The following is a 26,935-nucleotide window of genomic DNA, read 5'->3' as shown; positions in this document are numbered from 1 at the left end:
GCTGTCAGCAGGCACTCAGATACTTCGCTTTAATGGCCAATTTTCTGATGGTTATCCTTTTGAAATCTGCTGGAGTGCAAGGCTGAGACTGAGGTCCGATTCCCTTTGCTCTTTATCTTCTTCTCTTGGGTAGTGTTATTGAGAGCCTTGGATTGAATTTTCATCTCCTTGCTGCTGATTTACAGCCTGAACAAAGATGCTATCGCAGTGATGTCTGTTTGGGAAAATTGCTTTAAAACCATGCAAAAGTGGAGAACAGCGGTTGTTTTTTTTTTTCCTTTTTGTCCTTTTTTTTTTTTTCTTTTAACAATTCAATACTACCCAGACCAGCTGTCTTGTTTTCGTGGTTGTCAGCAAGCACAGACCCCGTTGACTTCAGTGGGCTGTACGAGTGCTCGGCAGCATGGAGCAGTGAAGCCATCAAGTGATGCCAGCTGGTCCAGCCCAGCTCTTCCTCCCCAGCGGCACTCACTGGAAGAAACTGGTGTGACACTGGTTTGGAGATACCCACGTGCTCCTTTTTGTGCCTCTCGTGAGATGGGTGAGCTGTAGGGATCCACCGTAGTGAAAGTTTCAAATTTTAGAGTCGAAAAGAACTGCCACCTTTGGTTGTGGTGCAGTTCGTGCCTTGACCAAAATCTGGTGGTGTGTGTTCTGCTTTATCAGCTGCGAGGTAGTGTCTGCTTCGTGTTAAGCATTTCACACTTGTACAAGCAAAATTCACTGTCCTGAAAAACTTAAAATATTAACAAAGAGAAACTTTTTAGTGAATCCTTACATGGCGCACCACAGAAACAGCTTTTTAATAGAATTAGGGAGAAATGGGGGCCTTCAAGGATTAAGTCAGAGAGGCTAAACCCAGTAAAATGGAGTATGTTATTTGAAAAACTGCCGAGTTCAAAGAAAACCTGATCAAACATCAAAGCAGCTCCTTTAGTGCAGTAAAACATAGTTTTTTCCTCAACGGCAGAATTCATGTTTGTGCCAATCTAAATAATTTATATGAATTCGGAAATGAGGTCCCATTAAATCTTTTAAAACACGGTTATTTTTTCCTCAATCAGTTGTGTGGCTAGTGAGAATATATGTGTGCTCTGAGAAGAGCCCTCTGGATGCAGGAATGTTACTTTCGCGAGCAGAGGGTTGGGCGAGTGGCATAGCTTTTTGTTAAATCAGCCTGAAATACAGAAGAAGGATTGAGGATAAAAAAAATAACTAAATAAAATAGTAAGTTAGATCCAGGGCAGTCAACAGGTTCATGGCTTCATTTTGGGAAGGACGTGGCCGAGCACGCCCGAACATCTCAGTTGCTCCAGAAGTTCAAGTACCATCTACGAAGAGGATAACAAAGTCAGCAGGAGAGGATGAAGGTTTCTCCACTCTTATCCTGCCTTCTCCGCAAAGCCAGCTCAATGCACGTTGTAGCTCAGGAATTGGCTTGTTACAGAGCTCAGGTAAAGAGAGAAAGGGTTCTTCTGGGGAAGGGGGAGCAGCAGCAGCATCTTTCCCCTTCATCGACACTTCCCTCTTTTCCAGGTTGAGTGTTTTGGACCTTGCCCTTTAGATCTTGTCTTTGACACTGAATTGCTTCAGGATTCAGTTTTTAAGAGCAAAAGCAGAGGGAAACATCAATTTTCGTTTGATTTCAATCAAAATTGGCTTTTTCTTTTCGGTTAAAATTAGGATCAACAGTAAGCTATTCACTTAATCCTTGTCATTAACTGCGTGCATCTCTTTTCAGTGTGCCAGTTCCTTAATTGCGTCTTTTATGGTGGTTCAACTCCACCCTTGGCTTCTGTTTGGTGGTATTGGGGTGGGTGGCTTGGCGTGCTGCCTTCCCAGACGCCTCAGAGGTGGGTTCCTTCTCCCCAGGACTGGCAGCACTATGCCAGCTGGCCGCATCTGCCTGGTTTTGGTGGGACGTGCTGTGGCAGGGTCCCCAAAGTGGGTTGCATCAGTCTGCCTCTGTGTTTTTCATCATACAAGGCAACTCCTGGCTTTTTTTTTTTTTTTGAGGAGCATCATTGTCTCTCAGGTGGCCACGTCAAGGGGAGCCCCAAGGATAGGAGCGTGTTGCGGTACCTGGCACGCCACACAAGGGTTGTGCTGGGACGGCTCCCTGCTGCCTTCCCAGTGGCTTTTAACCCCCTGCAACTTTATAGGCCAAAAAAACCCACCCCAACCCTCCCACGAGGAGGTTTCCAAGCCTCACCGTAGGACTGAGCTTCCAACGAGGCAGGCAGGGATGGTGGCACAGCGACCCCTCCGTGCGTGAACGGCTGCTAAAAGCATCTCCTGGTGCTTTAAGGCCTCCCTCTCCTCTCTGTACGTAAAAATAAACCACAAATGAACAAACTGATGGCAGCGGGATGTTAAATAAGTGCACGGGGCTCAGCTGTACCCTGACCCGGTGGTGATCATTTAGCAGAACACCAAAGCAAGGTGCCAAATCTTGCTGTCCCCAAAGCCCCGCACAACGCTGGGGGCGTTTGCTTCTCCTTGTCACGCTGTACAGGTTTCTAGAGGCAGCGGCCAGTGCTGCCCAGCTGAGGGGTGGTTTAGATTTACCGAAACTTGTTCAAACTGTGAGCAGCTGCATTGAGGCAAGATGGGAGGGACGTCCCCGTTCTGTCTCATGGCAGGGTCTGAGCAGCCTTGGAGCCTGTTGGCTTTTGATCCTGGCCCAGTTCCTTACAGAATCATGCCAAAAAGGAAAAAAAAATTGTATAAGTGATCTAAACTAAATTTTTTTATATATATACAGAAATGGTGTAAAGATACTGGGTGTACGCTGAAGATTTTTTGCTTTTTTTCCCCCAGTATAACAGAATCATGTAAGACAATTCCAAGCCTCTGGCCAATTATAATCAATCAATGTAAGATATTATCTCAATAGAGGAGAACTTCTTTGGCACTAAGAAAGTACTGACAAAACACCTTCGGGCCTCAGTGTGTCCCAGTATAGACAAGTCACAAGGTGTAATCCATGGATTATTAATAAGACTAATTTCTGACCAAAGACAAGGTTTGTGTTCTTTCCTAATCCATCTGTGGTGTATTTTTTTACAGTTAGAAATTGAGAATTAGTTAAAAAAGCGCAGTGACGTGTAACTACGCGGCAGGGATGGCTGGAAGAGCAGTGCTGGTTTTGAAGGCACCTCTGGCCAAAAATGACTGAACTGCTTCAGAATCTGGGCAGCTCAAACGCGGTTTTACACACTTGAAACAGGAGCAGTACAGAGTGACACGGAAACGTGGCAAGAAAGAGAGGGAATGGGTGGGCAGAAGTGAGAAATGGAGTAAGTTGGGGATTCATAACCTAAAATCCTGTTTGAAACCACACTTCACCTTTGGATAATGTACTTTACTCTTCTTGAATAGCGCAGCCAAACTCATGGGCATTGCTACAGCTGTGCTGTTTCAGTGGAATAAGTCAGTTTAAATTAATTAAACTTCTCCGAGACCTTTTATCCACACTGTGTCGCTGGCTTCTTTGCTGTAGTAAGACTCGAGACGGTGTTGATAGTCGTGCGTTTTACTGAATTATGAGCTCTGATCTCAGGGATATGCTCCTGCCCGTCATCCAGAGCACGGGACAACTCCATCCCTTCTCGTGTTGCTTGTGTTTGACGAGCGAAATAACCTGTGTAAACGGTCCGACAAGCTTTGCCGTTAGCAAGAGCAACCAAGGACTGAAGATGTTTTTCAGTGACATGACTCCTGTCTTGTAGACTGTGTTTTGAGTCGCTGGCAGACAGTCTTGGAGCGTAGCTGAGCCTCAGAAGAGTCAGAAGAACACATGGAAGGCAGTAATTTGGATTTAAATTATCTGTGCATACAGACATTTTAAGTAGCATAAGTTGTTTTTTTTTGCCTGGTTCTGAAGTTGCATGGCCATTTTGAGGAGTCATCAGCTGGTGGTAGGTTACGGCAGGTTATCCTCAACTCTGAGCAGAAGCTGCCTTTTTTTTTTTGGAGCCCCATTCCCTGAGTGCGGGAATCCTGATGCCAGGTCCAGGCTATCGCTTGCTCACACGTGAAATCCAAGGCTTTAGCTGGAGAAAAAATGAGTGCACAAGGATCTAGGCTTCTTGAGGGCAAGGTGGCATCTAGCCACGGGCGAAAGCCTGCCGCGTGCAGAGATCTTCTTCTCACAGCCTGTTCAGGGGCACAGGAGCAACGTGTTTAAATATCAGTAAGGTTCGTTCCCCTGAGAGGGATGCAGTATTCACAGAGGGGATTTGAAAGGATGGAGAACTTTGACTGGGACCACCTGGTTCTTGTGCCTTCCTCCTCACTCTCTCGCAGATCAGCTGCAACGTGCCTATGTGCTGCATCCTTCTGCATCAGCGAGGGTGGATCTCCAGGTGCTGTCCCCCTGCTAAAGCTGGCATTCAGTGCCATCTGGCCCCTGTATGTGTACAGACCTGGCTGCTGGGAGGCAGGACTCCTTTGCCTGCCTGCTGAGTTTCTTGGGTGGTTCCTTTGGCCTCATGTCGCTGCAAGTAAATGCACGCCGTGTACGAGGTTGATATAAAATAGCGTAGATATTTCACGTTGTCTTGCAAATTCACCTCTGTTCTGTTTTGCCACAAAGCGGAGGATAGTTTTGTGTGGAAGGACAATGCAAAATGAAATGGAGAAACACCAGTACAATTGCATTTGCTTCTGCATTAGTTACATGGTATAATATGTCTAGTACAATAGTTATGTCCAGCCAGTTAAACTTGGTCTGAGAGAGTCCTGCTGAATTGACTCAAAACTTGGAGGGGGGACACTTACATGTTTCAGTTGCCACCTGTTCTGTGACGTCCCAAATCCAGCCTTGCCTTTGTGTTTGGCTGCTTCTCACTTGGGTTCGTCTGGTATTGCTAGCCTCTGTGTTAATCTCCAGGTGGAACTGTACCTTCTAATTCACCCTCTAGCTGACTTGTCCTGCTGTTTTTCGTTAGTACAATGAAAACCAGTTCCAGCCAAGACTTTCCTTAAAGTTACTTCAAACCAACGCAATGTTTAAAAATGGAGAAAATTGGTTGAAATTGCACGTTTTAAAAACATGTCGGCAGCTTGCAATCCCGTTTCTGAAATCAGCTTTATTAATACCGTCAGCTGTGTGTCTCATAACTCGTGAGCAGAACTTTATATAGGTCACTCAAACCTCATTTGGTTTGAAATCAGTGATTTTGCAAAGTATTCTTGCTTTCTGAGCCCGCACTGTCCTTTTGACCACTGGGTTTGTCTGCTCTTTCTCGCCTGGCTGGCCAGTAGCCTACCGAGGCAGAGGAGCATTACACAGCCCATCTAAGCCAGACCTTGGGTAGCGCTACGTGATGGATCCCACGTGATGCGATGCAGAGATGCCCAAACCAGCGCCAGCACAGGCTGCCTGGTCTCCCAGCGCTGCGTGGCGACACCAGTGCTGGTGGCTGCTGCCTGCATGCCTTGTCTGCTCGCCCAAAATGCTGGAGACCTCTTGGCGTTGCGGGTAGGAGTTGGAGATGAAGCCCAGCGCTGTGTCGGTGTGGTTTTATTCTGAGCCAGCTTGCTGGTGCTGTCTGTGGGGTCTGGGTGGCACCCTGCTGCAGCCACCCGCCGGCCTGCCCTGGGCAGCCCCCGCCACTGGCTGCTGTCCCAAGAAGCTCCCAAGGCTGTACAACCTCCACCGCACCGTCTCGCTGCACCTTGGTGGGGATGTGTCCCGACGTGTGCCCCAGACTGGTCCGTTTCTTTCCAATCCTCTCTTCCTAGAAGGAATTCAGAGATTACACATGCAAGCTATTCACATGATTTGCATTTTCATCTGTTTTTATGCCGCTGCGTGCAGACATGTTCATAACTGCTGTTCTGCTCGGGGGTTTTGCCTGCATGCAAATGGCTTATCATGTGCCAGGACTGCTCACGTTAAGGATCTGGGTACCTGGGTAAAGCAGAAGTGCACAGGGCAGCAGCGAGGACGGACAGAGGCAGTGTTAGAGGCAGGGAAAGCCCTTGATTGCTGTAGACAAGTCCCTGAGCAGAGCTGGGAGAGCTGATCCCCCTCTGACCTGTTTCATCTGGGTTTTTTTTACTGGTTGTTTTGTTAAAATGGGCACACGCCCTTGTGTGGTGCCCGTGGAGTTTGCCGTGTTCACGAGAGGCGTCCCAGTCGCTCTGCGGGGTGTGTGGGTGCTTTGCAAGTCTGGTGGCAATGGGAATATCAGTGTCTTGTTTGACGGTGGTGGAAAACTGTCATGGGGAAGTTGAGGGAAGAAATGGCCAAGTGTTTAACATCACTGATAGCTCAGCGTGTGGCTTTCCCTATTTTCAGTACAAATCTATATCACGGGCTGGGTCCTTCCAGCCTGCTGGGAAAAGCGCTCTGTTTTGGTGAGGAACGGTGAGTTTGAGGTAGGGCCTTGAGAGCCTGTATAGAGCTGAGGCTCCTCTGGCACCCACAGACTGATAGGTTTAAATATGGAGGGAGCTGGTGGAGCAAGTGATTTGAATTTCTGTTAGAATTAATTCATTTCTTTATTAAGACACCCATACAAACTCCCTGTAAATCCTTGCTGTCTGTAACGCTGTTTCTCTAAGGAAGATTTGATGACAAGCTGACGCTAAGTTATTAGCTATAAGTTATTAGCTTTCCAGTAAGTCTAAATGAATGTTACAGGCTATAAACTGACTATATAAATTACAGTCTCTCATGTAAAGCTTAATGGTGGTTGCAGTAGCATTTATATCTTTCCCAAGGACAGGAGAAAATTTCTTGCCGTGTCACTGATTACAGTAGTCTCGTATCCCAATTTCACGTCTCGAGTCAAACTGGCAGTGCATTACTTTAGTTTTTTCCCCCCACCTGGTGTCTTCGGGCTGAAACTTCAAGCGCTTCCCCACGCACCTCATTCCCTTGCGAGCGTCGCCTCGGCAGCATGGTTACCCATGGAAAATGCATCCTGGAGCTGGAGTTGGGCACGGACCGGCTCTTCCTCCAGGAGAAGCAGCACGTGTCCTCTTCAGGTCTGGTTTGGTTTGAGTTTTGTCTCTTGCAGCACTGTTTGCTCCTCATGAGCAGGACGCATCTGTCCCTCGCATCTGTGTCTTCCCCCGGGTTGGCAGCGGCAGCCCTTCGTAGCCCAGCTGCAGCGAGAGCTCTGCTGTGTTCTCAGACCTTAGGAATAAGAAGTTAAGCTCTGCCTTAGTTAAATGTTAACTGGTCCGTGCTTACCTTAATTGAGAAACACACGCAAAAATGTCAGAATAAGTAATTTGTGTCCCCAACTTGTTTAAATATTTCTCAAGTTTGCCAAGCTAGGGACAGTCACGGATGGCTGGGAACTCCAGAAAGTGGAAAAAACAGTCAAAGGCCATATGTCACCTACGTTCTACTTGTGTGGTCTTTAAAATTTCTACTGGAGTATCACTACTATTTAAAAACATTATTTTTCATTCATCCGCTAGGCACAGTAGGTATTTGGTTTTAATTAAAGACCTTGGAGGCCACAGAGATCGCAACAGTGCTACCGAGCCCAGAGCGTCTCCTAAAAATGTACGACAGGAAAGACCGTTTCCAAAGCACGCAGAGGCTTGATGTTTTGTTTCCCGCTGATCTTGCTCCTGCTGGTGGAGAATCGGAATCAAGAGGAGCTTCGCCAGCCCCCTCGGAAGCAGAGCGCTGCCCTGCCCCGCACGTGTGACCAGGGCACTTGAAACTGCGGGTGGTCAAATACGAAAGACAGTTCTTAGGGTGTTAACGGGGGGGTTTTTTCACCAATCTCCTGGTCCAAAGCCCAGTAAAGGCAGCAGACTCTGAGCCAGAGACTGTCTTCTTGACAGTTAATTTCCAGACTCAGCAGAGTTTCAAAATTTGGGGTATTTACTCCTTGCAGGTCATCAGTGGAGCAGGCAGTGCCAAACGGTGACCTTTTAGCAAAGGTGACAAGGTGTTATTACTGGGTCTCAGCCGTGCTTTTCCTGTCATCTAGCAAGAAGAGAAAAATGAAGTTAGTAATTCCGTCCTGAGGCTGAAGTATCTAATTTGAGGAGTGGAGGGAGGGCTTCTCTGAGGTTTTCACCGTGCTTCAGACTTGCTCATTTTTAATGTAAGTCTGCCCTAGGGGAAGAAGGAAAATAAAGTAAGTTCCCCCAAAAAAGGAGAGGCTAGTGAATGCAGCAGTGAGTTCCACCACTTGAGAAACTACTACTTAGAACAGAATCAAGGAATCATTTTGGTTGGTAAAGACCTTGCGCTTGGGTTTAGTTGTGTTTCTGTGCCTTGCTGCTTGAAAGCCGTGGAAGGTCCTGACTGGCCTGGCCTGGTTCTCCCTTTGCAGTGAAGCCGATACGAGGGACATCGCAGCCTTGGGCGCCGGTGGATGTGGCCTCCAGGAATGCGTCTAAATGTCTGATGTCCTCTTGGGCTCCACGGTTTGCGGTGCTTTGGGATACCAGAGTTGTGGTCCCAGGTGAAGGAGGTGAGCTGCAGCCAGACGTCCCCAAGCACAGCATCGCTGCTGCCTCTCTGCTTCTCTGCTATGTCCCAGGCTATTTCAAAATAGCCTCTGGAAACTGATAATTAAGAGTAAACACATCCCTTCTCGTTGACCGCAGGGTCTAGAATACTAAAGATGAATGGTGCAGCTTTTGAAGCAGAGAGCTCTTGGTAGCTGAGCTGTAGGGCATAGTGCTGCGCCTGGGGGCCAAACTGGTGACCCCAAGCACTAGAGGACGTGGAGCTGTCTGCCTGGCTGGTGCAAGTGCCTGAGCGTGTGATGCTCTGGGCTGGTGAGAGTTATTTTGTGTTGCATAAACAGAACTGAAAAAAAAGACGAGCCAAAGCATCCCTTCTGTGGGCTGGCTGCTCTGTGGCTGGCAGCCTGAAGGTGTGTTTTAAGGGAGCCTGGTACATGGGAGTGCAGAATGTGCCCCAGTTAACACCGAATCCGACCCAGGCCCTCCCCAAGAAGAAAAGTGCCTGCTGTGGTTGCTGCGAATAGTTTCAGCAGCGTTCCAGTCCCACAGAGCCCGAAGAAACTGCACTAAAGAGCGTTGAGCAGGGAGCCCCTGAGCATCACCACAGCCGAGCTGGCCCAGGGAGTGCCCAGGGAGGAGCCCAAACCTGCATTTCGGTATTGCTGGTGGGCAGCAGGGGCCGTTCAGTTGCTGGCTGGCGTTTTGTTTAGTTTCTTCCTCCAAAGCGATAGTTTGCTTGAGTGATTGGAGGTATTGCGTGTTGGTTCTGGAGTGGATGCTGTATTTACCGGGAACCGGGGAGCCGGTGGTAGGGAAGGGGCCGGGGGTAAGGCAGCTGCGTGACCTGGAGTGCCGAGAGGGGAGAGCGTACAGCTGCCCAGCAAGCCCTGGTGAGCTTAGGAAGCATCAGGGGAGCCTGGCCGAGGAGCAGGGCTTGAGCTGGCATCGATGGACAGAGCTGCAGGCGGGCTTGGCCAGGGCAGAGGAAGGCCCGTGGTACCCAGCAGCGGTGGGGGATGCTTGGGGATGGCTCGTGGGTTGGGCGAGCAGGACGGCCGAGGGATGGAGCTGGTCCGGCGGCTGCTGCCTCTTCCTTGTCCTGCTCCCAGAGGACTGCGCGGGCCCAGCTGCGAACGTTTCTGCTGTGACTCGGTGTGGCTCTCCGGCCCCGCGTCAGAGCTTCCCCACCTCACCCCCTTGGCGGAGGCCGCGGTTTATCGTCGCGTGCGTGCGGTGACACGTTGGTATTTGCGGTTTCGCGCCGGCGTTCCCTGCTCTCTGTGGGACACCGCTCTCCTTTCCCTGCCCACCCTTGGTTTACCAGGTCGTCAGCGCTTTACTGGCACGTGACGCTGCTTCCCCCTTCCCCGGGGGGGGCGTTTCTGTAGAGTTCACTTCGGCGACAGGTAAATCACCGCCTCCGCCTCGAGCAGAGGCTTCGCTTCCTTTTCTGTTGAGCTGTATTTCACCTTCCTTTAGCTGCTGCTTTCCAGTCAGGCACAGACACGTGTCTGCAAACACGCGTGCGTGCAGCACGTATGTAAGGCGTGTGTAAGTGTGTGCATATGTGTCTATAAATATTAATACGTGAAATTACGGCAAGTATGTGTATATATATGCGTGTGAGCTTGCAAAAAGCCCACCAATAAAGGAGGGCGGTGTGTGTGAATCAGCCAGCTTCAGAAAGTGCTCTAAATTGGATTTATTTATCCCGCAAAATGTCAGCGCGTGGGTCACGTCTCATCGTGACCCGTTCAAAAGGAAACCCAAATACACCGTACCGCGTTATAAACCTAATTTCAAACTGTATTGAAGCTTGCTGTCGACAAACACGGACGTGTTAAGCCCAAACGAGTGGAAATTAAACTCTGCAACGCGTCGCGTTTGGTTCTTGGCGAGATCGGGTCTGGGTGTGAAAAGGAGCAGTGTGTTCTACTGCGAATCCCGTGTCGGAAGGAGGAGGAATTGCAGAGCAGAGCAGCGCGAGCTCTTCCGCGGCGCAGCCAGCAGATGTCATGTTTGGTTATGGCTGGCACTGCCGTCCTGCAGCCGCAGGGGCTCGGTGCAGGAGAACCGGGGAGGCAGGGGACGAAATCACTGAAGGGCGCACAGGGAAGGCATCTCGTGGGTGAGACGTGTAGCATACTCCACGGCATAAACTGACATTAGTTTAAGTGTTAGCTGGGTGCTGGTTTGCTGGTTCAAAGCAGACCTTTCTGTACCTGGAATGGGAACCTCTGAAGTCGTTTGGGATGGGCAGAGTCCAGATACGTTTGAATTCGTGCTCCAATTGGGCGTTTGGAAGTTCATTTTGATTCCCAAGTCATTCCTTCCCTGCAAGGTGCAATACATTAGCAAATCTATGTATTCCTTGGGAAGATAATTTACTGGAAAGCGTGGGGAAGTGCCAAACCCAAGCTCACGGTGTTGGGAGCGGCAGGTACGTGGTTGTCTCTTCCTGCAGTATAGAAGTCCCTCGAAGAGCAGCGTCATCCACCTTCTTTCTGGGGATTATTCATTATTAGTGCTCACACTTGGTTCGCTTTAGTACTACTCTGCACTTAAATGCCTCTTCAGCTGCTCAGCCAAACTGTTCTGTTATGGCTTGTACTGTCCTTTCCTGGAAACCAAAGATCTTCCCGTGGGCAAACTGCTTTTTTTGGTAAGGCAGCAGCCCCAGCTTATGGTCTGGTGCTCTGGGCTCTAACCTGGGCTTCGCTTTGCAACCCGCTCTGCCTCGTTCCTCTCGCCAAACCAGCAGGTATCTCTGTTCGTTTTCTCATCTAAGGATAAACGACTATTTCAGAGTTTATCTGGGTCTCACAGGTGGGGCTACAGGTGCAGACTGTAGAACTGCAACTCTCAGGCTCTGCGTTTGCCTCCAAACAATACCAGTCCCTGGAAGTCACTCCTTAGCAGGACTAAGGGAAGGCCGTGTCTGCACTGTTTGCTGTCAGTCCTCAAGTTCTGGCCAGGCAATATCTCAGCGATGCTGTGCAGGTGGAACCCACAACACGATAGTGCGAATGGGAAGATTTGAGGCTCTACAGAAAGTTCCAAATGAAAAACACCATCCGAAAGTGAGTGGTGTGAGGATGATGGTGGTTGCAAGCAGGGGAAGAGGGGATCTGTGGCTGCATAGCTGGAGAAAGGAATAAGCCACGTTTTTAGTTTGGTTAGAGCTAGATTGCTGTGGAAGAAAAAGCACGGTTAACTTCTGGTGTGAAGCTGGTAGCGTATGAAATGCAGGATATTGAAGAGGACCGTAGGTGGGCCCTCTAAACGGTGTAACAGAGCAGAGGACCCTCAGAAAGCCACAGTGGGGACCGATCTGCGAAGCACAATGAGCTTTCAAGAGGGAGGAAGCTTGTTTTACTGAAGCTGTTGTGAAAGTTGGGGAGAACAAGGGTGGGCAGGTGGTTCTGGCGCCTGACCAGCTGGAGTTTCCACAAGGACTGAGGCTGTATGAACGTGGGTCTTCACCTCTAAGAGCAGTTTGGGTCAAGAAACCATAGGGAGAGACGTTTGCAAATGTTGAAGCATCTTCCTTTGTGCTGTTCGTCCTGACCTGTTTGGGTGGCAGCCGCGTTCCAGCCCGGATTGGGGATGGATGGGCACAGGCAGTAGGGTCAGTGATGGTGGGAAATCCAAAACCGGGATGCGGAGAGCTGGGAGGGGTGGTGGGATTACAGGGAGGTGGCAGGGAAGATTGGGCCACAGGATTGGGACCGTGTTGGGAGGAGGCGCAGATCTAGGAGAAGACATATGCTTCCTTTTGCATATGCAAATAAAGAACAAAGTATCTTCGCTTTCTTACTGAAAATCCTCCATAAAATATATATCTTGTAATAAAACAGAGCACAGTAATGGGCAGCATTTTTCATAAACTCTGTGTCTCCCAGTATTTTACACAGTTAAATATATTGTTTTGTTTAGGATTTATACTCTTCGTGCATTTTAAAGATGGAAAGGTCTGGAGCTGAATTTACCAAAAGGGGAAGCATTTATAAATCTCTGATTTTATTTTAGTTTTCCCGAAACATTTATAGCTGCTGTTGTAAAGTGCAAGACACCCCGATCATCGCTTATACTGAACTCCTCGTCATGATAAGCTAAAGTGCATATGTGCTACCAATATGGAACAGCGATGGCAAAGATGCTGCATTCACAAACCCTCTAACGCCGAGGAAATTAGCGGGAATAGATACGAAGATAAGGGGAACATAAACAGACAACGCAAGGAAACGATTCCTTTAGTGCTCTGACTGCGTGTCTGCTAAAGCTGTCACTGTTACTGGTGCTGTGCCTGCACAGTTACTACTGTTTGTTTCTGCCTGACAAGCCAGCATAAACACTAACCCGGTACTCTGAAACTCCATCTGGGGTACGTAGTCAGCTGCTATAATTAGGGAGAGAATGGCGTTGTTCAGTTTATTGCCATTGCTTGAAATCAGTGGGTTGTGTTTGCACTCATTACAATTTAAATGTGCAGTGCATGTTCTTGATTTCTTATGTTACTTTGGAAACCACGTACTGGCAACTGAAATGAAACAGCTCTTTTAGAAGATTATTTTGTCCTCCTAAGTTTCTAAGGGATAAATGGCTGAGTGGTCTGAAAAGAACCACGGGAAGATCTCTTGTGCCTGGTCGAGGAGTTTCTCTTAACAGGTACCAGTTCAGGACCCATTTCAGTAAGCGCATCAACCCGCTTCTGCTCAGGACAGTGCTTCAGCATTTGCTGACGTCCCAGTGGTGCAATGGGTTGTAGCGTGAATTTAACAGTAAGCAGCTGAAGTGGCTTTTCTGGTTGTTTTTCTTGGTTTCTATGAGTCGGTTCCATATTGCCTTTCATACCGTTTTTGACCTTACAGTAGTGGAGTCAGTAGATGATATTTTGGATGTACTGCTTGGAGGAATTGAAATGCTGCCCAGCAGATGCTAAGGACTGCAGAAGGGGCTGTTCCTGGGGAAGAGCCCTGCATTTCTCCTGCAGCGCTGGGACCGGTGACTGATGGTGCTTGTTCCTCTTCCTGATCCAGTCTCAGATTCATTATGAAATAAGTAATTACCGAAACTAGGCTTGTAACTGATGAGTCTCATCCATCAGAAAATAATGATGTTTTAACTCTGTCTGCTGTCGTATGCTCTTTAATCCTGGCGAGCTGCTGTCACCTCATCCCTGCGTCAGAAGAACACGCGTGTCTGCGTACGGTTTGGTCAGGTGTTGCACAGTAAATGAAAAAAGTAATGATTGTTTAGAAACGTGGATAAATGTATTGTATCCGTTCTATTCAAATAAGCTGTCCCTTCCTGTGCGTTAGCGAGTGCTGGGGGAAGTCCTGCTGTCACCCGCGCCGTGCTGGCCAGTGTTGCTGTCGATCCAGAGCAGAAGTGATCAGGGCTCGGAGGCGACGGTGGGGCCAGAGCTGCTGAGGCGGTTTTGCAAACTGCTTGGTGCCCCGTTCTCCCGCTGAAAGTCGGGGATGCTCCTGTTTGTCCTGGGGAGTCTTCGTGCTAGAAAGGAAGCAAGGGGCAGTGCCCCTCGGCTGCCTCACTTCTGGGGGTGGTTGCGATGCCGTAGCTGTGGCGGAGCTTTTCGTCCTTGGGAAGTGTCCCCTGCCAGCTCGGAGCCGCTTCAGAGCATCCTGTCCCCGGGCTGGCTTTGCTCCTGTGTGGCAGGAGAAGGGTGTTCCCCCTGCCCCCCTGGGGAAACGGCTTGCCCCATCGCTTCTGCAGAGTGCGCGGCGTTCCTCTCCTCCCCAGTCCCACTTTTTCCCTGAAACCTTCACCCAGGGACTGTTTCCTTCCTGGCCAGGTCTGGGTGCGTTTCACTGGGGCTGAGGCTGAGCAATGCAGCCCATCCCCGCAGTGGGTGTGTTCGAGGGGAGTTTCTGCTTGTACAACGATTACTGAAGAGCGCCGCTGGAGCGAATGCAGCCTGTCACCAGAAAAACGACACACAAACTTCAGATAAAACACTTTTATGGGTGTGTTTTCCAAATTTATCATTGTTAAATATATTTTTCCATGGGCTTTCTGCACGTTGTTGTACAGTGAGTAGTTTCTTCCTCTGTAAGAAGCTGTACAGTGCCCTACCTGCTGCTTGACTGCAGGTGCATGTGTTCAAGGAGGTAAACCACTTGACACAGCCGTGGGTACCGCTAGGTTTGCTTTATTAACAACTCAGAGTTGGGCCAACACCTCCAGTGTGTGGCAACTGAATTCCAAGTCCTTGCAGGTTTTATACCTTTTCTTTATCAATGCACAGAGTCCAAGGTCTTTGTAAATCTTCACTCAAGCTTTTAGGTTTTCATATTCATCGCTTACTAAGTCTGCTCACAATCCCCTTATTCCGCTGGGTTCGTCTTTTCTGGTTCCAATTCTTGTTTCAGTTTTGGGTGATCTCTGGGTCACCGTCTACCAAATCTTTTCTACTTGCCCTATGCGGTTACAGTTCTGAGAACTTCTTACATCAAGTACTTATAAGGCACAAAGTTATTTAAGACTTAAGCAATAAGTAAAATTCAAACAATCCTAATTCTAATCTTGCTTCCCCATGCTCAGCACACCTGTTACCAGTTCATCACTTATTTTCTTTTATTTTCCTACATGATCTGTACGACGGGGTTTTAAACTGATCCTGGGAGGGTCTGTTCGAAGGACAAGGCTGAGAACATTTTCTTGGCCTTTAGAGCAGCTTCTTCAGCTGTAAAATTTTGCTACAGCGTGGTGCCAAATAGCAGAGCCGTGCTGGCGTGTCCGTGCTGGTGCTTATTCCCGAGATGCTGAGACCCGATGATGAGCGCAGGGGAATGCTCCACTGGCCCGCGGCAGCCTCCACGCTCTGCCTGAGTTCGGAACTGATCTGCCGGCCGCCGCGTTGGGTTCTCCTGCCTGTGCACATCGGTGGAGCAGCCACAGTGCTTTCGGTACAGACGCTGTCTCATCTGAGGCGGGCTCAGATAGCTGCTCCTGTCTGCAGGCAGTAAGCTTTTCTTTTCCCTACGAATATTCCTGTTGTGTGCAAGTTATCCCTAGCTGGCTATCCACTCTTCGCAGTGCTCGTCAGCTGAGTAAGTCCTCGCGCTCAATACTTATCTCAGAAGTGAGCGTGTTCTTGTCCCACCTGGAAGCTCATTTGTGTTTGGGAACTGCTACTCAGACTTAACGTTCCTTTGTGCCACGCTAATTAATCACAGTCATATCCTCAAGTCGGTATTTCTTGAGATCTGGTATCACGTCTCCCTGAAGTCTTATTTCAGACTTTCGTAGAAATTAATATGAGCGAATCTTAGCTACGGTGATAGAGGGCAGAGAGGGGGACTCTCTGATGAAGCCTGTGGCTGCTGCCCTGGAAGAGGGTCTGTGGGTAGGGTCCTCCCCTGGCTGTCGATCTGCCGGGCAGTAAGTAGAGATGCAGAAAATGCACCAGTAATGCCCAATAAAAAAGCCGTTTGGCCTCTCGAAATGAAAGATGCCAGAAGGAAAAATTGCTGCTCACTGCCAATAATCACAGACCTCTGCCGTGTTTCAGGAGCTTCAGCCGGGCTGGGATGGGCTTGGGAATCCAGATGAAGGGGAGCGGAGAATTGAGGACCGGGGTTTTTTTTCCTTCCCCCTGTGCTAACCTGGGGAGGGAGACAGCGAAAATCCCGAACAAGCCCCGTGTGCCCAGGGGTGCAGTTAGCCGTAATTGGTAATTGTGGCCTTCGTACGCAGATGCTTTCAGGTTGATGGAGCAACAGCGACAAGCGCAGCAGGGTGGGTGGTTGTGCTGCTCGTGCTGGGTGGCCTCCGCCAGCGTGCCGGGGAGGAATTCACGCTTTATGTTAGCAGTGTAGTCTTAAATGCAAACATTTGGTCTGGCTGTTTGTGCATTTTGGTCTCGTGCAGGGGCCAGAGCAAAACCATGTTTGGTGTTACCCCACTCCTTACCCCCCCCTGCCTGCGCAGTCCCAACGGTCTTTGTTTTGCACGTGCTATATGTGCAGAAGGTGAAAAAAATAAATGTTTTGTTAGTGATAGAAAGGAAAACAAACAATGCACTCCACATCAAACTGTGTCATGTATCTTCTCCCTGGCAGAGCCCCAAGCATCACAGTTACTAGGATTCCAGCAGTGCGAGCACAGAGGGGGGGATTAATTAAAACTAGTGCATGTTAATGCGACTTTAAACCCGAGTTCGGATTGCCTTTACAGACACAAAAAAATACCATGGCATTAAACTTTCCTCCCTTGAGACCTGCTGCAGCGGCACGTCAGCGGGGGGGCTCCCCTTTCCAAGGATGCAGCCCTCCTGGATCCCTAGGAGCTGCCCTGCCTTCGCCCTTGGACCGATGGCTGCAGCAGGCTGCTCCTCTTGCCAGCACCCTCCTGAGGACCAAGAAGATTTTCACCGTTTTCCCCCACGTATCTGAGTCAGCACATTCCTGGGTCCCTCCCCGTGCACCAAAAATCCCCTTCGACGGGCCAGAGAGTGGTCGGTCGGTCATGGCTACCTCCGGTTAGCTGAGGCCTCCCCAGGTCTGGTCCCAGGGGCAGGCTGAGCTCTGCCTGCCTGCCCTGAAATGTTTTCGTAAATCCTCGAAGGCTGCGAAAGCTGGAGGGGGTGAGAGGAAGGATGTTTTTCCTGCCTGTGCTTAAAAAGGGCAAGTGATGTGAGCCAAGGAGACGTGTCCTGTACTCGGAACGAAACAAGGGGCTTTGCTTTTGAACGGTGAGGCTGACGTGGCTGTAGGAAGAAAGACAGGTCAAGGTAGAGCTGGCAGCCCCAGGGGATGCCCAGTTGGGGTATGAGGGACAGCAGCTCCATGCACTGCATGCTTGAGACGTCTCTGCAGGTGGGGAGTGTGTGATAACCTCGTCCAAGCATGGCCAGGGCGTGAAGGGATGCCCAGTTGGGGTATGAGGGACAGCAAGCCCCATGCGCTGCGTGCTTGAGACGTCTCTGCAGGTGGGGAGTGTGTGATAACGTTTTCCAAGCATGGCCAGGGCGTGAAGCTGGCTGCTGAGCCAGCCTGTACCGCAGGGGGTTTTGGCCAAGTACGCTGGTGCCTCCTCACAGTCAAGCTGTGCTAAGCCAAGGTCTTGCACCCTTCATCGTCTCTTCATGTCCCTAGTGGAAGGTAATCTTTGCGGGACAGCATTGTCTCTGGAAGTGGCCCAGTTGGGTGGTGACAGGCTTGGGCTGGTCGTCCGGAGTCCAAGCAAATGGTGGTGGTGATGGGGGCCACCTGCCAAGCCCAGGCGGATTGCCACCGTGGCTCGTGGCTCCCGTGGCTCCAAAGGCGACGTCTGGGTTTTGTGTGCTCTGAAGCGCTGCCCGGCTTTCTTGTACTGCCGAAGTTCGCAAGTTAAGGTCCTGATGTTGTGCTGTTCAGTGTTCAGCGTCTCCATTCACACCGGAAAACTCTTCTGTTTGGAGGGATTTGGAATAATGCAACTCTTCATGGGTCCTCGTTATTTCGCAAAAGGTGACCGTGTTGTTCAAGTGCCCATATTGCGACAAGAGTCTAATTATGGATCCTTTCTGTGGACTCCCAGAGATGCCATTGTGTCCAGCTGCAGTAGAAGGGGGAAGATTGTGATTTGCATTCAGCGTGAGCTTTTCTCCATTGTTTCCACTGCACATAAATAAGGAAAACAAATCTTATCGACCACTGATCCTCCTTTCATTTATCTTGCATTTCATTTTTTTAAAACAGCAGTTTTGCTTTACTTCTTTTCCTTGGGATATTGTTGTTTGCTACTTCAGCACCAGCACGTCTGCTCTAGCCTGGTGTAATTGAATGTGCACCTTTGTTGGGCAATTGGCAAAAGTATCTTGGCTAAAAGGGCTTTTCATCCTTTGAAAAGAAAAGCATGGCTGGAGGGGATGATACACCCCAAGATAAAAGCTTGATCAATAACTGCCAGATTGGTGTATATTCACGTGATTTTTCCTTTGTCCCCTTTTTTTAAAAAAAAAAAAAAAAAATGCACTTTTTTCTTCTCACTACCTTTCTGATGACTGAAATTCTCGGACTTTTAGGTCAAAATGCCTCCTCATCCGTCTCTATTTACACCTGTAGATAAGAATAGGTTTGAGGAGAGAATACCTAAATACAGTGTGTGTTTTGGCACAAGCTTCTAAAATCTGAATTAAAGGAGGTGAGTAATGAGTGCGTACCCCTCGCAGAGGTCGGCGTGGACAGGCAGGCCATACTGGTGTGTCCTTTAACGTTGTTCGACTTGTCTTTAGGACAAATCCACCGGGGTTTTATGGGGGCATGTTGGAATTTTGTATTCCAGGGACCCCTGTCCCTACCACATCTGCTCGTAGCCTTCGTGGACTCAACTTACTTGCCTGCACAGAGGTGCCTGGTGGCATATGAGATGATCTAGGGTGGTGTACGCAGCTCCAGCTCTGGCTCTAGCGGTTCCTGCGTCTCTTACAGCTCCTGTGTCGTATCTTCCACCCCGTCTAGATGGCCCAGCTACCCCACTGCGTCTCAGATGCCACCACCTGCCCCTGGCTAGGCAAACAGGTTGGGCACTTTGTGTCAACTTCACTATTGTAGGCAAATCGCTCGCTATGGGATACTCTAGAGGCGCAAAGGTAATTCGCACGTGAAGGTCTCGCCTGCTTTTGTGGCTTTTAAGTCAAAGGGAACCCAAATTTAGCGAATTCAAGCAACGTTTTGTCACGTGTTCAGGAAATCACCCTTAGGTTTTCCTTATTTCCGAAGGATGACGGTTGTAGCAGCATTCTGGTGAACTGGTCGTGTTCCCAGCATGCACTGTGAGGTGTCCCTTCCCTCTGTGGTGCAAATCGGTGTGTTCAGCTAAACAACGGACTGTCGTGGCGGGCACGCCTGCCGTGTTACGAAGGACGGCTGGTGCGCGTTTTCGCTTGGGAAGCCGGAGAGGAGAAGAAGGGATGAAGGCAGCGGTCGCTGGAAATACACATCGTGTATTTCCAGCTCGCGGATGTCCTTTGGTGTCGTTTGTGCCGGGTGCAGCAGCTGCCACGGAGCCTTTCTCTGCTCAGCGTAGGGCAGATTGTTTTGATATCTCTATTTCGGTCAGCTGGGCCATGAGAAATGAGTGCAGAGGTGTGTCACGTCGCTCCAGCTTGCCTCTGCGAGGAGCTCAGATAGTTTTTCCCCTCCCGTGCCCGCACCTGGGCCACGGATGCCACTGAGGAGCAAGTTAAGGATAACGGCAAACCCTTGCCACTGGTCCTTTAGAACAGGGGGTGGAGGCAAACGACTCCAAAACGTGTTTCTGGAAGATGAACGTTTAACAAAATGACTCAAAAGACGGGGGGAGAGGGCGGTCCCAGGCGGGGTCTCAGCACGTGGCTCCAAGACTGGCTCCCTGACCGTTCTCTGGTGTCTTTGTTTTCCCCGGTTTTGTTCCCATCTCCTGCAGGCAAAGCCTACGCCCCCGAGTTCTACTACGACACCTACAACCCGCTGTGGCAGAACAGACCCCGCGTCTACTCCTACAGTCTCCAGTGGACCCAGATGAACCCCGACGCCGTGGACCGCATCCTTGCCTACCGCTTAGGGATTAGGCAGGTGAGGAGAGAAATTTGTTTGCGCAGGATGTGCCTTTTGAGTCTGCTGAGCTCTGTGAGGAATGCTGGGCTTTTATTTTATATTTTATTTTATTTTATTTTATACTTTATTTTATTTTATTTTATTTTATATTATATTTTATATTTTATTTTATTTTATTTTATACTTTATTTTATTTTATTTTATTTTATTTTATTTTATTTTATTTTTTATTTTATTTTTTATTTTATTTTATTTTATATTCTATTTTATATTTTATTTTATTTTAATTTTATTAAATTTAATTTAAATTAATTTTTCTTTTACTGAATTTAATTTATTTTCATTTTGATTTATTTTATTTAATTTATTTTCATTTTGTTTTGTTTATTTTATTTTATTCATTTTTAAACTTATTTTACTTTTATTTTTTTGCCCCCCCTCTCTTGATCCCCTGCGAGTCGGAGTTGTTTCTCCTCCTCCTGGAAGGCTTGCTGCCATTTTGCAGAAGTAGTCTTCTGCCGCTTGCAGATCCTGGAAACTGATTTGCACGTTTGCAATGTGAAACGCGGAGATTAAAGGGCTGTTCCTCAGAGGGTTTGCAGAGGCTGTGGCTCAAGATACGCTAGAAGGGTTACATGAAAGAACCTTGCAATGAAATTGAACTTTTTGTCTCTCTGTATGTATCTGTAGATCTTTTATTAGATCTTCCATGTAAATAGATAAATATAGGGATAGCTGTAGCTTTCCTACAGGAACACACGGCGGTCCTTGAGACCCAAGACATCTTTCTGGGCCACATTAAAGCTGACCACGCTTGTGCCTTCGTAGATTCACTGTGAACTTTTCGCTGATCCATTGTTAAGGAAGCGTGGGACCAACCCGCTTACAGAGGAATTGTTAAATTAACTTAGCACCCCCATTAATTTCCCCTTCAACAATTTTAAAAGAAAAATTTCATCTGTCTTCTTTGAAGGTTCTTGCTACATAGCTTGAGTTTTACAGTCAATTAAAGTGAAAGCACCAGTCTGTGCGTTGCTTAACCTCCCGTCAGATGGCAACACCTCTGCCTGCTCCCCTCCGCAGGGCAAAGCCGTCCCTGTTTGCCCGTGCGCTTCCCTGCGGCAGAGCCCGTACAAAATCTCGGGAGTTTTATGTTCTAAAGACAGAAACCAGTTGTGCCATAACACGTGTTGGCGATCCTGCCTAGAGCCTGGCCGTGCCGAACCCTCCCGGTGTGCCAGCGGCTGACACGGGACGCCTGGGGTTTGGCACTGCCGGGCTTTCTCCAGGAGAAACACATGGTTTGAAAACAGCCTTGCGAGGAACACCTCTGTGGCCACCACGTCCTCCTCCCAGTCGTCTCTTACCAGTTGGGCTGCCAGCCTTGGTCTGGCTGCGCCGTGCCGTGCCGTGCCGTGCCGTGCCTGGCCAGCGTCGCAGGGCTCCCACCCCCCCAGCTCCTGGGCACGTGCCCCCAGCTCCCACTCCCAACCTGGCCCTGCTGCATTCGAATGAAGGTGTTTTGCTGCTGACCCGTGAGAATCCGTCCGATACTGGTTTGGTCTTGTTTCACACTCTCCCTTGAGCTTGCTTTTCTTTAAATACTGCCGCAGCTGATCGATTTAGAAAGTGTATGTTCAAGGCCTGAAAGAAAAGGTTGTGCGGGGAAAAGGACAGGGGATTAAGACGGATTCTTGAAGACCTAGATTTTTGAAAATGCGAGTGCAGAAAATACTTTGTTATCCCACAGATCTCCTCCTGGGATGAGCTTTGCAAGCTCCAAAATAAATGTGCAATTTGAGCATGTTATTTATGCTGAGTGGATGGGGTTTTTGCTTGTGTAACTTCCATGGTAGTGGTGGAGTTGACTGGGACACGTCCAGGGAAGGGCTTTGGTACCTGGAGGGTGCTGGCTCTCCTTCACTCAGAGTTTGTCTCTGCCTGAATCTAATTAATTTGAAATTAAAGTCGGTGACTTTTAATACATGTTTATGCAACAGTTTGCATCAGTGGGCGTAAATCAGTTCTGTTGTTCCCAGTACTCGAGAGGAATTATTAAATTTAAAAAAAAAAAAATGTGCTGAAGTAAAAGAATATCTAATGAAATTAATTGCATTAGGTTTTTTAGCTTCTTTTTTTCTGTTTCATTTTAATTTACTTTTAATTACCTATTTATATAATTATCTAGAGTTACTTTACTCTAATTTCCTTAACAACACTCTCTGTCAGGCTAATCAAAATATTTTCCTTTTGACTGTCTGAAACCACATTTAAAACGCGGGTGATTTAGAACCTAGCGAACCATCAGGACAGATGCACCCGTTATTGCAGTAATTCCCCCTGAAACAAGGGTGATAATTAAACTTTTTTTTTTTTTTTTTTTTTTTAATACCTACCGATCCTAGCTACCAGCAGATTGCCTTCCGAACTCTCTGTGTTCAGATAGCTCGTTTGGCTTAGCGGCGAGGTTTTTGCTGAGTTTGGCTGTGGTTTGTATTATTACGGTTTCCAAGTGGGGTGCAAGAGTCGGAGCAACCAGCAGCCCAGCGTGGTGCTGCTGTAGAAAGGGACGGCTCTGAGCCTTTCTTTTTGTCTTTGGCTGCGTTACAAAACGCTGCCGGTGGGCTATGTTGTGGGTCAGCGTGTTGATAGCTGCTTCGGATTCGATTAACACCATTACCTTTGTCTGATCAGTAAACTGTTTGCGTTAAGAACGCTAAAATCAGAGCGTGAGCTTCTCTTCCTCTTCACCTCTACGTTGCTGCTTCACTCGAGGCAGAATTCCAGGCAGTATTTTGGGAATGTTGAGTTGGTAGCAGGTTTAGGTTTGCTGAATCGTCCGTGGAATTGTTGCGGTCTGTAATGTTGACAGTGTTTTTAGTGCCATTTTACAAAAACAGGAGTTTCTTACGAGGCGCGGGGTGGTTTGGCTCCATTTCTGCATTTGCCAGGTGGTTGCGGAAAGCAACGCAAAGGATGTGCTTAATAACGAAACTTTTAAAGGGCAAAGCAGCCTGATAATAGAATGTGGCAGACTGGGGGTTTTCCTTAAAGACGAATTGTTCAGCTGGGAGCGATTAGATTGTACAGCACTGTAACAACAGGAAAGTATCTCCGCCGGTTGGCCTCTCGTGAGATTGTAGAGCTGGAGATGTCTCTGCCTTGACCGGCTCAGGCAAGCCGAGTTTTTGCTGGCAACAGAAGCTGCCGGGGAGAAAAGTCCAGTGCCAGAGGTGTAGCGCAGGCAGCGAGCAGGTGGAACAGAGACGCCGAAGCGAAGGAGCCGTGCCAGGCTGAGGGGGTGTGGGCAATGGAAATGGCTCAGTTCTGGTTGTGTGGAGGTACCGGCTGTCTCACCGTGGGCGCCAGGAGCAGCTGTTGTGCTGCGGGGTCCTTCAGGGTCCTGAGGTTGCTTTGTAATGTCAAAAATAGATGTTTTAAGAACAAAACTGATCAATTTGAGTGAATTGAAAAATCTAAGAATCGCTGCATTTCTATGTATGTTATCTCTGTGTCTTTCATTAAGAACCTTTCACAGCTCTCCCCCCCACCCCTTTATTTAAAGCTACAAGCTGCATGTACAGCATGATGGTGGGCAGAAGTTCGTTCAGTCGAGCTCGTCCTGCTGGCATGGTCGTGTGTGATGGATGCTCCCTCCTGGGAGAATCAGGGAGGAACAGGAATCATTTGGAGCACTTTGCTTTCCGCCTAAGCCCAGCCCCTCCTGTTGCTGCCTTTTGGGGATTCATCCTGTGCGTGACGTTATTTTTTAACAAGCAGAGGCTCTTGTCTGCGTTTCTAGTTGAAGCAGCACGTGGGCAGTGGCTTCCCGGTGCTGGGTTTTAATCGGCTTGGGGGATGCTGAGCTGCGCTATCTGCCAAGCCTGCTGTGACGGAGCATCTAGCCGCCAAGCGGTGCGCGTGGCTGTGCTCCTCTTCAATTGAACAGTGACAAATAACTTTTTAAAAAGGAGGTGCTAACTAAATGCCTTGTTGGGTGAGTGTAAGAGCTGCTGTTCGTGTGCTTTGATAGCGCTCAGAGCCCTCAAGCGTGTCTGGAGGAGATGGCACAGCTCTGCAGCATGCATCCAGGCCCCATCGCTCCGAGGAGTTGTTATGGATGTGGTCTTCTCCTCGTGGAAATTTCTGGCTTGTTCGCTTAGGAAAAAAAGCCTGTGGTTGATGTGAGATGATACCAAGGGACCTGGTCTGATTTGCAGTTCTTGTAAGACCAGCCTAGACGATTTTGGCAGAGTGAAAGGGCCTTGAAGTGGTCGGTCCCTTTTCCAACAGGAGGAAGGCCCTTGAGGACGATGCATTCAGTCTACGGCCAGTCCTGCTGCCAACCTGCGGTGTAAGGAAAGATTCAGAAGGTGGCAGAGAAATACCACACTGTGTATAGTATCTACTTCTCCTGGGCCAAAGGAAGCAAAGATTAAAGTATTCCTTTCACTACCATGCGTTCTCCTGCATGTTGCCCAAATTTAGAGAGCATAAAGTTGGTGAACAGCTATCTTGGTACATCTGGGCACGTGCAAGGACCTCTACCGTCCGAGTTCCATGTGCCAAAGAAGGGAAAGGAAGAATTGAGCCCATCCATTCTCCCCACCCCAGTTTTCAAGAGCGTTTTCCAGTCTGATAGTGAGAGGACATGTTCTTGATCCAAGAGCAGCACATCATTCCAGTGCCTCAGAGCATCCATAGCAGTTTTCCCGCTGCTGAAGGGAAAATCTGAAGAAGGATCTGAGCAGAAGAAGAAGAGCTGCGTGGACCCTAAACAAAGGTCTGTTGGCGATGCTCATTTATGATTACCACAGTCTCGTATGGCAGAGTAAGCTGGAAATTAGGAATACAGCTAGAGCAGGGTGTAGTCAAGAGGGAAAGGTAAGAGTCTTACTGCTTGTCGGCAGAGAATGGGGGCAGTACGTTTCGTGCTTGAAGATGCGGATCTGAAAGCAGAGGAAAAACAAATGAAGTTGATTAATCTCAGCAATGCCAACCTAGTCATGGAGGGGTTCTACAGCTTCTTCTGCAGGACCGTGTCCACGCAGTGAGTACGCAGCCTTTACCTGGCAGAGCAAGTCCAGTTACCTCCTAGACCCCTAAAGGGCCCACGTTATCTGTTGCAGTGACCAAAAGGGATACTGTTGTATTAAAAATACAGGGGCTTTGGCCTGTTTGCATTCTGTGAGTACAGCTCTGGGCCCCTCAGGCATGTGTTTGCAGTGAGTGAGGGCTCGGAGTCCACCACTTTCTCGGTGGTGCTCCATAACGCAGACCCTTGCATGGCCCCTTGCCTCTGTGGGACCATCTCTCTCTCTCCAGTCCTCTTTCTCTGGGACTTGCTTTAATTTTCTTAATATTCCTGGAAGAGGGCTGCCAGACTGCGCCCTGTATGAATCACCGGAACAGTGTTACACATTTCTGTCAGCTCCTGCTTCTTGTCACCTAACTTGTCACTTGGAGTTGAAATAAAGGCATGTCTCAGGCACAAGAGGATAATTTAGTGGTAGGAAAGCAGGACACAGGAGATACTCGGCATTTTAAGCATTGGTTAAAAAGGAGTTGAGAGAAACCGGAACAGCAAATGCTGGGAAATTTATTTGAGAAAAAAGTGAAGCTTGGTTTAATGGTGTATCAGGAAAGCCAAGAATGTCAAAAAGGGAGAGGGAAGGTCCTGTCAGGTGAAGAGGGAGTCACCAGGGTAGAAAAGTGTCATTTTTCTGCCTATAGAGAGAAAATGGAAATAGACGCATGGAAATGTGTTTTTTTTTACTGAAGTATTTAGAATCAAAGTCACTTATGAGAAGCTTAATTATTTTAGCACACTCAAGGGCCCCACCTGATGGGCAGTAATTCTCGAGAAGTTCCTCCTATCAGGATCACAGCGCTGTCACGACACAGTCTACCGCAAAGGGAAAGATGTTTGCAAGCTGGGTATTTTCATTTGGCTTGCTGTAAAATAGCTATACATCAAAATGTATACAAAAATTGTTTTCAGGACCATTGAAAACGAATTGGTCACCTCTGTGGTAATTAACTTCAGGAGAGGAAGTGAGAGAGTTGAAAATCCACATCTATGTTGTTTTCATGAAAAAATTTAAGCTTTCTTCTACAGAGAAAGGGAGAAGCTGTCCCAAAGATTTCACAGAGTGCATTTCTTTCTGGAAGTCTAAACAAAGCTTTGGTTTTTTCCTGTTATGTCTGCACTTGTAAAATGAGACAGAGAGAATTTGGCAAAAAAACAAACAAAAAAAAAAAAGTGTGCAACATGCAAAGGCACGTTTTGTATTGATTTTCTTGGGTTTGGTAAATTGAATTAGAGAAACAGCGGTGGTGTTTTACAGTTTTCAGTTTGCAATACTGATACCTCCTGTGCTTGTTCTTCACAAGGCTGAGACTTGATTTTCAAAACGGCAAGCTGAGGGCTTTCGTTTGAGATTGGTACCAAAGTCTTTTAATTGCCGTTTAAAAATGGGTACATCTCCCAGTCTTTGGATAGATTAGGCAAATGCTAATGTATGATTCTGGAAAAAATTCTGCTGATTACGTCTTCAGAAATCCATCGGTAAAAGTTATACACGTAACTTTACAACTTTTTCTGTTGGGTCCTGACGTTCTGACTTAGATCCTAAAGGTGCTCCAGGCTGTAACCACTGGTCTGGCAGTTGAGCCCTGTGCCTCCAGAATAGCTCGTTTTGGAGGCTGCGGGCAGGTTTTGTAGAGATGCAAACAGAAAACGTCCCAGGCAGAGCTGTGCCCATTCACGTTACCACAAAATGTGGACTGTAAAACGGAACTCCCTTTCTTCACAAAAATTTACAGGCAAAATCTAAGATATTCGTTTGATGCAAGCACTTACTGCCTGCTGGGACTGCCTGGGTTTGATTTTCGTTATGTAAGCATAAACTCCTGCTATTTCATTGCTAATTTTAGTACCT

The 26,935-nt window shown here is 48.3% G+C and overlaps 1 protein-coding gene across 1 annotated transcript in view; it reads left to right on the top strand.

The window, feature by feature from the left end:
• Positions 1–26,935, top strand: part of MDGA2 (MAM domain containing glycosylphosphatidylinositol anchor 2) — a 244,782-nt gene that overhangs the window by 173,109 nt on the left and 44,738 nt on the right. Inside the window, exon 10 of the mRNA XM_086462047.1 lies at positions 19,864–20,012. Within this exon, the coding sequence (XP_086318173.1) occupies positions 19,864–20,012 (149 nt within the window). The remainder of the gene's footprint in view (positions 1–19,863; positions 20,013–26,935) is intronic.

Source organism: Leptosomus discolor, chromosome 3 (genome assembly GCF_034619465.1).
Source record: "Leptosomus discolor isolate bLepDis1 chromosome 3, bLepDis1.hap2, whole genome shotgun sequence".
NCBI classification, from domain to species: Eukaryota; Metazoa; Chordata; class Aves; order Leptosomiformes; family Leptosomidae; genus Leptosomus; species Leptosomus discolor.
Note: the sequence above shows the minus strand (reverse complement) of the source record. Positions and strands in the feature narration are given on the sequence as shown.